Below are 13,048 nucleotides of genomic sequence, written 5' to 3' on the forward strand. Positions count from 1 at the left end.
TTGAACCTCTGAAATCTGGCACTCTCTGGTCCGGCAACATCCGTGCTCTGGCAGAACCATGGATATTGCTGGACCAGAGAACCTGGTTGGGAGCAAGGGTGATCAGGGTTAGGAGTGAAGCCCTGCCCCGCAGCAGTAGGTCCAGCAGCCTGAAGCACAGCCCGGGCCGGTGCAGGGGGGAGCACAGTCCCTGCTGTGGCTGCTGGCAACGGGGCTGTTGGTGTGGGAAATGCAGCCCCGGCCGGGATAGTGGCAGCAGGGCCAGCGTGGCAAGGAGTACAGCCCTGGCCAGAAGCAGATCCCAGTGGACAGGAGTGGAAGCGGAGCCCAGTGGCTGTGACTAATGTCCCAGAGGGACTAGCAGCAGTGGGGAGCCTTGACCTTCCCTGGTCCAGCAGACTCCCTGGTTCGGGACTGCTCTGTTCCCGAGGGTGCCGGACAAGGGAGGTCCAACCTGTATTGCCACCCTTACTTCTGTGCTGCTAATGGCAGGATGCTGCTTTCAGAGCTGGGTATTCATTCAACAATTGTAGCTTTCCAGTTGCCCAGCTCTGAAGGCAGTGCAGAAGTAAGGGTGACGGTACCTTAGACCCCCCCCTTAAAATACCCTTTCCCACAATTTCCTTTTGGGTCAGGACCCTCAATTTTAGACATGCTGGTCTCTCCTGTAAAATCTGTATAGCATAGGCCAGGGTAAAAGCACCCAAAAGACCAGATTTCATGGGAGGGGGGAAACCAGATTTCACTGTCTTGATGCATTTTTCATGGCTGTGAATTTGATAGGGCCCTACATATATTCATATTCTGCAACATATAAAACTGCAGAGGCATTTCCATATTGGCTTTTCAATTGGTTCTGTTTGCCCCATTTATTTAGGGTCATTTGTTTACATTTCTAAGAACCCTGCTGCTAAAACAAACAAAATGTCAAGAACATCTAAAAAAAATCATCTTTCAACCTACCTAGATTTTCATTTCTTCCCCATCCAGCGCTAGGATTAAAGATGGCCCATGACCACACGAACACACGGAGACATTGGCTAAGATTCTCTTCATGCGTTGGTTTAAGCCAGGGGAGCTCCTGCGCAGTCACTTGAGTTATAGCTGCATAAAAATGGCCGAGGAAAAGCAGACCTACGTAGGATTTCTTCTTATCTGTGCTTTGTGTTATCATGTGGAGCTGTTGTAATTAGAAAAATCCCAACTAAGTTACAGTTCAGTAGCCTTTAATTAGAGACCATGTTTTAACAGAGAAACTCATAAATAATTTATATAAGAAGATTCTAGGATTGTTATTGTGTCACTCCATACCCTACAATTTGAAATGATGGAAACAGCTACAAGTCAGGTGGGCAGCAGCTTTTGTTCAAAGTATCACTGGGTTTGGTCATCTCTGGGATTCACAGTCTGTTGCTCTCCAGTTTTTAAGTTCTTAGCTAGTTTGACTTCTCAAATGTTTACCCATGCTGGTGTATGGCTGTGGCAAGGCATGTATCTATGTCATGCCTAGAGTCCTAAGCCACACTGGTATCAGAGGAAACTCAACCAATCCCCACCGTAACTCTGCAGTTAGTTTGCACAGAACAATTTCATTAGCTGTATGTGGGAGACTGCACAAAGGGCGGATTGCTTGGTTCAGCTGCCACTCCCATGCACCGGTACAAGCTTTCAGCTACTACTCAAGGGAATAATACGTTATATAGAGAACTGAGACTGTTTAGCCTTTTGGGTTTCATTGACACACACTGTATCCTCTTCATTCTGTGGTCAGCATTGGGAATAGATGTATGTTTATGAATGAACCATTTAAATAATACGTAACTGGAGTGGAAACCTTATTTTATAAAATGTACCCGACAAAAAATTAATTTCAGATGTTAAGGCAGTTTGTGCATAACAACTGCGGTTGAGTTGTTTAGAATTCCAAGCTATAGTCTGCTTAGTTAAAATGGGCCATAATATAACTATTTGGGACTGTAGGATGTCAGGCCAAGTATTTGTTGCACAAAGAGTATCAGATTGTCACATGAGCCTCACTACATGGAGCTATATTAGATGTAGAGCTCCTGTCATTTTTAGATTAAATCCTTTATTTGTTTTAATGAAAAATAATGTAGAAAGATTCAATAGAAAATGCCAAGGGTAATTGCTATCTCAAGGGAACACTTCACTTCAAACTCTTTATGCAGCCCTCTATTAATCTCTCTCTCTCTCTCTCTCTCTCTCTCATTATACAACTGTGTTCCCTTGGCTCCAGCTGCATTAAATCCCATCTTATTCATCACTATTATCACCTCTTTGTGATACTTTGGTGTTCTGCTTTCATTAATGGGAGTTTTAATAAAAAAAGGCCATTCATTTTATCATTTCCTTATCAAACATGGTGTTTTAGAAGTTGAGGTATAGTGAACGTAACACCCATTTTTAAAAAATATCCTTACTCATAATTGCATATATTGTCCACAGTGCTTAGGCATGGAGAGTGGGATTTTCAACAAAATCGGAAGGAATCTGACTCGATTCAACTCCTTGGCTTGTTTGAAAACCACAGCATTAGAGCACAGTCATCACTGTGATAGCTGAGTACAATAACACAGCAAAATATTATTTCAGGTGAAATAGTTGTTCAGGTTTGAATTACTTGCTATTAGTTTGCTTTTTGTATTTTACGTGCCTTGGGTAATTCTGTCCTATGCTAGCTGGAAGCAAGGAAAGGGCTAAAGGATGTATTGTGTCTCTTCCACTGCAATTGCAGTGATTCTTTGGACAATGAAAGTGACTGGTGAGCGTCAGTTTCACTTTCTAGTTCTGATGTGCATGCTCAGGGAAGCTACTGCTTGCAGTCCGGAGGAATATTTTAATTTAACAAGTGCTACTTTTTAATAAATTTTATCATGATATTTTTTGTTAATGTTATGTTTTGGTAAAGCTTACACAAACTCCAATTTATGGGTGTGTCTAAACTACACCCCTCTGTCAGCAGAGGGATGTCAGTTAGGCACATCGATATTGCAAATGAAGCTGGGATTTAAATATCCTGTACTTCATTTGCATAGTGGTGGCTGCTGCTTTTTTCCCGAAACGGGGCTTTTTTGGGGGGGGGGGAAAAAGGCAGTTTAGATGGGGATCTTTTGAAAATAAAACCCTTTTTGAAAGATTCTGTAAACCTCATTTTTTGAGGAGTACAGGATCTTTCAAAAAAGGGTTTTACTTTCGAAAGATCCCCGTCTAAACTGCCGGGTTGTGTTGTGGGTGTGTTAAAGCCCCACTTAGGAAAAAAAGCGGCAGCTACCATTATGCAAATGAAGAGTGGGATATTTAAATCTGGTCTTCATTTGCAATATCGACATGCCTAATCTACATCCTTCTGCTGACAGAGGGGTGTAGTTTAGATACACCCTATGATCCCAAAGCCCATTGACAGCATCCTTTAAATCCCCATGTCTTTGTACCTCAGACCTGAACACAAGTTTGTCTCATTTCCTTTGTGCTCCTCCTATTTGTTTGGTTTAACCATCTGTTGTCTATAGTCTTACACTTAGCCTGTAAGCTTTCTGGGGCAGAGACTGTCTCTGTGATCGGTTTGCACAGTGCCTAGTACAATGGGTGTTACGGTCATCCAAATAATAAATAATAAGCCATATTTTTGGTTGATGTTCAGGTGCACTTGCACACAAAGTTGACATTTCTGAGCTCTGACCAGCTTGGTTACTGAATGAGGGAGAGCACAGATTTTTTTTCTATTAAGGCAATCTCAGGTTGCATAAAATGCATTGCGTAAAACCTTTACAAATTCTAATCAAAGAATTTTATGACTGCATCATTATGAAGTCATCTCTCTTCTCCGTGCCTAAAAATCAGAAGTTTGCTATGAAAGTTCCAATTTGAATCCCCCAATCATGTCTAAAAGCAGTCATGGAAAGGAGGCTTCTATTCCACGTGTCACAAAATTCTATAACCCAGGAAATTGCTAGGCCAGTGGTTCTCAATATATTTATCATTATGGGTCACAAAGTGTTACCTGCGTTGCAGGTTGAGAACCACAGGACCACGTACCTAAATCCTCCCACAGACCTCAGCACCCTCCACCCAGAGACCCCATTCACAGAGTGGGCCCAGGAGCAGAGAAAGCTGGGGGAGTGGGAGCAGCCAGCATCCCAACCCTGGACCTCAGATCCTGCTATCCGGATGGCAGCCAGGACCCTAACCCCAAACCCAGCCCCACAATCCTCCCTTCCATGTGGGGCTAGAAAACAGCTGGTTTCCCAGACCCTGGATCCCTCCAAAACTCTGGATCCTGCAGCACAGACCCCAGCAGGACCCCAGACCACCCTGCTTTATGAGGCTAGGCAGTAGCCAGCCACTTGGACCTCAGACTCTGCCACCGGGATCCTAGAACCAACTACTCCAGACTGGCAGCCCAGAGCTCTCCATGTGGGACCATCAGCAACCTGGAGCCTGTGGCCTTTTATACACAGCTGAGTTAGGCCACAACTATGTGTGAATTGGGCCCCATGCAGCCTGCAGGCTGAGAATTACTGCTCTAGGCTGTAAATCTGAAACCTTGTTTCAAACTGTGTGATAAGGTTTTTTGGTCTGATTCCCGCAGATTTTGCACATGTTACAGTACCGATGGCCAGATACTTCATGGCAAGGCTCAGGGGCTTGTAGTTGTGTCTTTTGAAAACAATAGTGGGAGATGTGCTTTTCTGTGAATTATTGTCATGAATTAGCCCTTGATGTGTAAAAAAAAAAATACCTGTATTGCTCTTTCCTTCTTGTCTTTCTCTATCCTGGTCATTCCATTCTGCAGCTGTTATTGTTATGGGGTCTGTCACCATTAGCTCCAGTGATCACCTGTGCGTCTGCATCCCGTCTCTACAGAAAGAGGGTTGGGCACTAAGAGTCCTGTCCCTTCTGCACTGGTATGGCAGATGCTGCCTGTCTGTCCACTGTTCAGCACTCCACTGCCAGGAACTCAAGATGGCTGGACAACACCATCTTATCCAAATTGCATTGCACTCTGCATGGATCTCCCTTGTGAGCCATTTTCAAAGAGCGCCACAGCTGAGGTTCTGCAGCAGGCTGCTCATGAGTAGAAAATGATGTGAGGTAAATAGCACTTTGTAGTTAAAGTGCTGTATAATAATAATCAGTCATAATCACTATCCTCTTAGAGCAGCCATAGTTCTAGGTTTTCTTTCTCCTCCTTTTCTTGTTTGTCACCTTAAAAATCACACTGGTGCATGTTTTTTGTGGAGAGTAATCTGCCTGTGTGACTTAAGTAGCTTAAACCTTAGCAGCAACATTGAGAGATTAAAACAAAAGCTATCACAACAAAAGAAGACTTTGTCCTGCCATAGCCCCAAGAACAGGCCAGCTTCTCCAGTCAGTACAGAGAGTTTAGGGACAGTGAGTGCATTTTGTTTCACTCAGTGTTGGTCATAAAATTTTTGCGTGGGATGTGTAACAGTTTCTCAGTTTCTGCTAATTCCCATGGTCAGCATTCCCCATCCTTAGCAAATGTTATCAGCTTTCTGATCCTCTTCCCATTAGCCTCAAACATTAGATAAACTTTAATTTTAAATAGAAATTACTTTCTGTGGGGGCAGCAAAGGGCTAAGTGTTCTTCAAAGGAGGAAGAGGAGCCTGAAGCAAGTTTAAGGCGCCTTGGGGGAGCCATGTTTGTTGAGGTCATAAAAATGACTTTTGGATGCAGTGGCCAATTCAAATCTAGGTGTGATTAAATGGACTGATCAGTGTAGTAATACTTGGAGAGGGGTTGGCTGGGGCAGGTTTTTTATTAATTTGGTAATAATATATCCTGTGCTAATGAACTCTTCAGCTCCACATATGAATTTTACCTTTTACTTGGTATTCACCATTAAGTTTTTGTTTACATATTATATTAAAATATCACAATATAGTATGTTGATTATAAAGAAGTGAACATTCAGGAATATTTTAGTGAAAAACACCAGCAACCTTGTGTGTTTAAACTTATTCACATTTGGCATAACTGTGACAAAAATAAGAAAATGTGCTCCAGGATTAATCCGGTTTAGATACTTAGATGGTGCCCATCACTGAGCATCTCACACTCTTTAATATATTGAGTCTCACAACACCCCAGGGAGTCCAGGGATTATTCTCATTAGGGAGATGGGAAACTGAGGCATGAAGGCAGGTGACTTACCCAAGGTCACAGAGGGAGTCTTAGAAAAAGATGCCCCCCTGCTACCAGCTCCTCCAGCTCCGGCCCAGCCATTGGTCTCTCTGCCAGTCCCCTTTCCCGCCAGCCCCACTGGGCTTGCTGGGCAGCCCACTGCCCTGCCAACCTGCAGGGCTCCCAGCACTCCACTGGGAAGCTCTGGTCTTGGAACATCCATAGTTTGTCCTGCTGGAGCACAAATATTGCCGAACCAGAGAGTCCCAGTTTGGAGAGGTTCAACCTGTACCCTTATTCACCCTGAGTACCTAAGGGCACAGTGGAGTCTTTGTCTGTTGAGGTCTTCAAATTGATACTGGCTGTCCTTTAAACAGATGCTTTAGCTCTTATGAGTTTGATGTAGGAATCACTTGGTGAAATTCTCTAGTCTGTGTTATGCAAGACCTCAATCTGATGATCATATGGATCCCTTAAAATCTATGAATGCTCTAACCCACTGTGCCCTTAGGTAAGTTGTTCTAGCAATTAATTGTAAAAAAAATTGGTGGTTTATTTCTAGGCTGAATTTACCTAGATTCATCTTCCTGCCACTGGCTCTCCACTGTCTGCAGTTATTATGCTTTTGTCTGCTACACTAAAGAGTCCTTTAGTATTTCACTAAAGGCAGGTTTTCAAACCTTGAATCATTCTTGTAGCTCTGGGCCCTCTCCTTGCACTAGCGTTTCCAGTAGGAATTGAACGCTCTGAGCATCTCTTGGAAGCTGCTGAGCATCTCCCAGCCTCACACCCTGAATTGTCAACACAATGAAAGGAGCAGTCACAAGTCATTGTGATAAAGAAAAAGGGCAGCCATAAAAATGCAGAATGTGAATGCTTCCTGTAATGGCTGAGCGACCTTTTGTGAGTGTGACCCATTTTAATGCAGTTCTCTGACGGAAGAATCTTTGCCAATACTAGCTTTTGCTTTGGCACAAAAAGGCAAATCAAAGCCAATATCTTGCTCTAATATATTCCATCAGAATTTCTGGTTACCTGCTGTTCAGACTCAGCCTGGAGGTCATTTGTGAGCAAGATGACTCTGTTAGATCAGACCACAATAAATGTCAAACTTCTCATTCACTGGCAGCAATTGCTCCCTCGCTTTCCAGCACTTTGTTCCTGGATGCAAATGAAAATATGGAGACCAATATGACAGTATGGGACTTCCCAGTACATTTGAGCTTCCTTCAGGTGTATTTGAAACTTAGCTGATGGTGTTCTGAATAGAGTCTTGGGGCAAATTTGGTCGCGCTAGCAAAAGGTCCATTCATTCTGGTGAATAGACTTTCTCCTATTCTGGATCCAGCCTGCTTGGACGCCACTGGGATCGACTTTGATCCAGTATCTGATGACTTTCCATCCTGCAGTTCTGACGTCAGCCGGGATTTCTGCCAGGAGAGGATGTGCTAACATTGTCCTGGACTTTTATTTATTGGGGGAGGGGCACAGAATTCCAGCGCCACTTTGAGATGTGCTCCGTGCTGCGCAAAGGCAGAGAGACAGCAGTTCAGTATGTTGATGCCAAGGTAGTGGCAACGAGCCAGGATGGCAAATGCAGCTAGAGGCAAACCAGGAAGACCCTTTAGATCACATGGTAAAGGGGAAAGAAGGAAAAACCGGAAGACCAGCTCAAAAAATAAAAAAGTGGGAAGACAGGAACCAGTTTTACTTTTTTTTTTAATATATATATATAAAGAATGAGCTGAAAGAAGGGGGAGAAAATGAGGCTAAAAAGATGAGGGACGGGGATGTAGAGAGATAAAAATTAAGGGAGGTGAACAAGCATAAAACATTTCAGGTGACTAGATTTTAAAAACAAGACTAACAAGGTTTAAGGTTTCAGTGTTAGTCTGTAACTGAAAAAACTTCAACGAATGGTCCTGCAGCCCCTTAGGGTATGTCTATATTTGCACCCTCTTTTGAGAGAGGGATGCAAATGAAGACATTCAAATTTGCAAATGAAGCGGGGATTTAAATATCCCATGCTTCATTTGCATAATTGCGTTATGGCGCGATTTCAAAATAGTGCTATTTCAAAATACAAAATGCGGTGTAGATGCGGTTATTTTGGGAGGACACCCTTCTTCCAAAATAACCGTTAAGCCTCGTTTTATGTGGAATAAGGTTTATTTCCGAAGAAGGGTGTTCTCCTGAAATAACTGCATCTACCCCGCATTTTGTATTTCATAATAGCGCTATTTCAAAATAGCGCCATAACGTGATTATGCAAATGAAGCACGAGATATTTAAATCTCTGCTTCATTTGCAATTTCGATTCTCTACATTTGCATCCCTCCCTCGAAAGAGGGTGCAAGTGTAGACATACCCTTAGGCTACGTCTACATTGGCAAGATTTTGCGCAAATACTTTTAACGCAAGAGTTTTTGCGTTAAAAATATTTGCTCAAGAGAGCGTCTATACTGGCATGTGCTTTTGCTCAAGAGATGTGCTTTTGCGCAAAAGCATCCATGCCAGTGTAGACGCTGTCTTGTGCAAGAAAGCTCCGATGGCCATTTTAGCCATCGGGCTTTCTTGCGCAAGAAATTCATGTTGCTTGTCTACACTGGCCTCCTCTTGCACAAGAACAGTTGCACAAGAGGGCTTATTCTTGAGCAGGAGCATCATAGTTCTTGTGCAAGAAGCACTGATTTCACACATGAGAACGTCAGTGTTCTTGCGCAAGACCTCTCCGCCAATGTAGACACAGCATTAGAGACTAACAAAAAATGTAGATGGTATGTAAGTGATAATGGCAAGTATTAGAAAAGGGCACTGGGTCAAGCTTAAAAAAAGGATAGGAATGAATGGGTGTGTGTGTTGGGGGGAGGGAAGGGACATATCCTGTCCCAGATGCCATGAATCCTGGGGCTGTGTCTAGACTGGCAAGTTTTGCGGAAAAATTTGCCAGCTGTCTACACCGGCCGCTTGAATTTCTGCAAGAACACTGACGATCTCATGTAAGATTGTTAGTGTTCTTGCGGAAATACTATGCTGCTCCCGTTCGGGCAAAAGCCCTCTTGTGCAAAAGCATTTGTGCAAGAGGGCCGGTGTAGACAATGCGGTATTGTTTTGCACAAAAAAGCCCCAATTGTGAAAATGGCGATCGGGGCTTTCTTGAGCAAAACTGCGTCTAAATCGGCACGGACGCTTTTCCGCAAAAAGTGCTTTTGCGGAAAAGCATCCGTGCCGATCTAGACACTCTTTTCCACAAATGCTTTTAACGGAAAACTTTTCCGTTAGAAGCATTTGCGGAAAATCATGCCAGTCTAGACGTAGCCTGGGAGTGCAATCCTGTTCCCAGTTGTGAAATGCTTCCATTTTCCACTAGGTCCAGGAGAAATGGGATTATAGGAACAGCCCCAAAGAGGTGGGGGTGGGGGGAGAAGTGTCTCCTTGAACATGTTGGAATTTCACTGTTTTGTGAGCCCAACCTATAGATCTTGGGCATCTTTTTACAGCAAAAAGTGCTGGCGTTCCCCATGGAAGATGATCAAGCTGTGCATAAATGCCTTTGGTCTGGCTGGTGCCCCAGTTGAGTCCCGTTTTGTTGGTGATTTATGTGCTATTGTGCTGCACAGCTGCCACTTATGGGAAACACAATCCCTGGGTTTTTTTTCTCAGTCTTTGCCATGTTTATATGAAGCAGGTGTCTGATAAATTCCAAGTGCTACAGTTAGGGTTTTTTGTGGCAAGACTGAAGAGCAGAACCTGGCTTGTTTCTACAGCATCTGCACTTGCACTTTGAAGGCTGGCAATTACAAGGGCTATCAACTCACATACTGCAGGGCATACTGCTGTGCAGCCGAGCTCAATTCTCCTCACTGCAACGCTGCTGCTCAGTGCCCCCCATTTATGGCAGCAGACTGAAGGATGGATTAAAAAGATTCTTCATTGTTACTTCCAGCCATTGCGTTACTGGCTCTTGTGCTGCTGCTCAGATGTAGAAAATACAATGGCTCGTTGAAACTCATTGAACTGGAGTTAAGTAATATTTGAAACTGGAGCCCAACTGCAAGCAAACCAGAATCTTACTTTAAAACAAGGGTGGAAAACCTTTTTTGGGTTGGGAGGCGACGGTACAAAACCCTTCTCATCAAGCGGGGACAACCCAGAGTGTAGAAAAGTATCCCAACCACTGGCCTATAGAGTGGGAGAAAAAAACCCTTGTTTTCCATTAAGCTATCCTGCATTGGAAGAAAATTTTTCAACTAATTCGCTGCCGCCAATGGTATGAGGGAAAATTGATATGATTAGTTTTAAGTAAATAAATAGCTAAATCATCATTTTCACACAAAAAACACTTGGGCAACAGTGATTTTTATTTTTTCTTTTAAAAATACTCACTGTTCCAGATAGTTTTTATAGCACGTTAATACATTATTAAGATTGTTAAGCATGTTACACCTGTTACTCCTAGAGAAACGCACAGAATCTATGTCCCCTGCCGTATTCTTTGCTTCCCTGTAGATAAAAATGACTTTCTGATGGTGAAACAAGGGAAAGCCACAAGAGTGGTCATTCAGCTTGCCTCAGCAGTGTGTTTTGGGTACCGAATGCCTTCAAGAGCAACCTGTGAATAATGTTAGAGATCAGCGGTTCTCAAACTTTTGGGGCTCCAGATCCCTTTTAACATGCGTAAACATGTATGCGGCGCCCCAGCCGTCCACTGATTGTATGTGTTGTACCTATCAACGTTTCCAGTTTGTCAACCTCACGGAGCCCCTGGAGATGTAGGGCTCCACGGAGCACAGTTTGAGAAACACTGTTATAGACCATTCTAAGCACTTCCTTTAAAAGCATTATAGCTGGGCATAAGCCCCAGTTATAAACAACATGTTGACTGGTAGATGTTTTAATAAATAATTGACTTTAACTCTGTGTGAATTATTTATAAATGAAATGTTAATGCAAAGGCTTATCCATCATTCTTTCAACATCTTCCTGTTCTGGGTTCAGTACTGTGCCACCACAGACACTCAGCCCTGAGCTATGTAGGGAAGTACTTCAGGCAAACTAAATCCCTCAGGGATTTGACCAGTCCACGCCCCTAAGCCCGGTGTGGATAGCACCACATCTGTGGGGCAGCTTTTCCTGCCAATGCAAGCTGCGTACCCTACCCACTGGGGGAGAAAAGAGTGAATCTCCTGTTTGCCATGGCCCCAATAGCTATTTCATTCAAATGGAACATCTCTGACAAAGAAATATCCACCTCCAATTCAGTGACAAGGGCAAGCGCCTGGGAGGTGGAAGGTTTCAATTCTCTGCTGTGCTGCTGAGGAGGGATTGAATGGGGGTCTTCACCACCCAAGGCCTATCCTAGCCCAGCAATGGCCAATGTAGGCTAGTGAGTGGGCCACATGAGTGGCCCTCCATTTCAGTGGAGGATGGTAGAGTGTTAAGTCAATGAGAGAATTTTTCCACACTGGCATCCAGTGTCTTCCGCATGAGGGTGAAAGCAGTGCATCAGTATAGCTTTCAAATGCAAACCTGCCAATCTGCATCAACAGCCGGTCGAGCCATCCGCATTCTCTCCTGATGTCAGTTATTCTGTTTTCTTAATTGCTCGTTCTAAATGTTTTCTGTGATTGGTTTTTTTGTGACCAGTGATTTTAAACTATCCTGGAGGGTGCCTCTAAGAAGCACCATTAAACTCTTATATGTTGGTTCTGTGGCTAAATCTTTTATTCTTTTCTGTTTTCTCCCCCTTCCTGTGCTAGGGTGAATGTTCTCAGAAGTGCTACGACATCTTTGTGCTGGAGACTGTTTGTGTGGCTTGGTTCTCCTTTGAGTTCCTCCTGCGCTCCATTCAGGCGGAAAGCAAGTGCGCCTTCCTGAAGACCCCTCTCAACATCATCGACATCTTGGCCATCTTGCCTTTCTACATCTCTCTGATAGTGGATTCGGTCTCTGCCAAAAACAGCAGCAGCAAGCCCAGCAGCGGCGTAGGAAACAAGTACTTGGAGCGAGCAGGCCTGGTTCTGCGTTTCCTGAGGGCTCTCCGCATCCTGTATGTCATGAGGCTGGCACGTCATTCCCTGGGGCTGCAGACGCTTGGACTCACTGTGCGCCGCTGCACCAGAGAGTTTGGACTCCTTGTCCTCTTCCTGTGTGTTGCCATGGCACTCTTTTCTCCCCTGGTTTTTTTGGCAGAGAGTGAACTGGGAGCCAAGCAAGAATTCACTAGTGTCCCCACCAGCTACTGGTGGGCTGTTATCTCCATGACGACTGTAGGCTATGGAGACATGGTACCTCGGAGCATCCCGGGACAGGTAGTCGCCCTGAGCAGTATCCTGAGTGGTATTTTGCTGATGGCTTTCCCAGTGACGTCCATCTTTCACACTTTTTCCCGCTCCTACATAGAACTGAAGGAGCAGCAGCAGCGAGCTGCAAGCAGACAGTTGCACCAGCTTGAGGAAACCACCAGCTTCCCAAATGGGGACAGTTCTCAGGGAGTGGGTACCTCCTCCCCAGGAGACAAGAGGAGCTGTTGACTGCAAATGACTTAGCCAGCAGCACTGAACTAGCAAATGAAAGCGTTCCAGATCTGAAACAAAAGCCGACGAAATTAACATAAGCCAGGGTAGTCAGTGAGACTTGTACATGAGACTGTCCTTGTTGAGTAACTTTGGCTTAAAGGAGCACCCCAAAGAGTCTCTAAAAACAATGGTGGAGTCCTGTTCTGCTCCTTCCTTCATAGAAGGCCACCTTCATTGAGCAACTGATTGGGGGCAGTCCCCAGGAATCAGTTGCTTAAGCCAGGTTTCTGTTGTGTCTGCTAACACATACACACAAAATGTGGAGCGAGAACACATCCTAATAAAGGCCCAATGTTGATGGAAA

The 13,048-nt window shown here is 44.2% G+C and overlaps 1 protein-coding gene across 2 annotated transcripts in view; it reads left to right on the forward strand.

The window, feature by feature from the left end:
* Positions 1-13,048, forward strand: part of KCNG2 (potassium voltage-gated channel modifier subfamily G member 2) — a 79,954-nt gene extending 66,906 nt beyond the window's left edge. For both annotated transcript variants that reach the window (XM_075921115.2, XM_075921114.2), the window contains one exon: positions 11,926-13,048. In XM_075921115.2, coding sequence (XP_075777230.1) covers positions 11,926-12,699 — 774 coding nt within the window. In that variant the 3' untranslated portion in view covers positions 12,700-13,048. The remainder of the gene's footprint in view (positions 1-11,925) is intronic.

This window comes from Pelodiscus sinensis, chromosome 2 (genome assembly GCF_052426305.1).
Source record: "Pelodiscus sinensis isolate ZL-2025 chromosome 2, ASM5242630v1, whole genome shotgun sequence".
Classification (NCBI taxonomy): Eukaryota; Metazoa; Chordata; order Testudines; family Trionychidae; genus Pelodiscus; species Pelodiscus sinensis.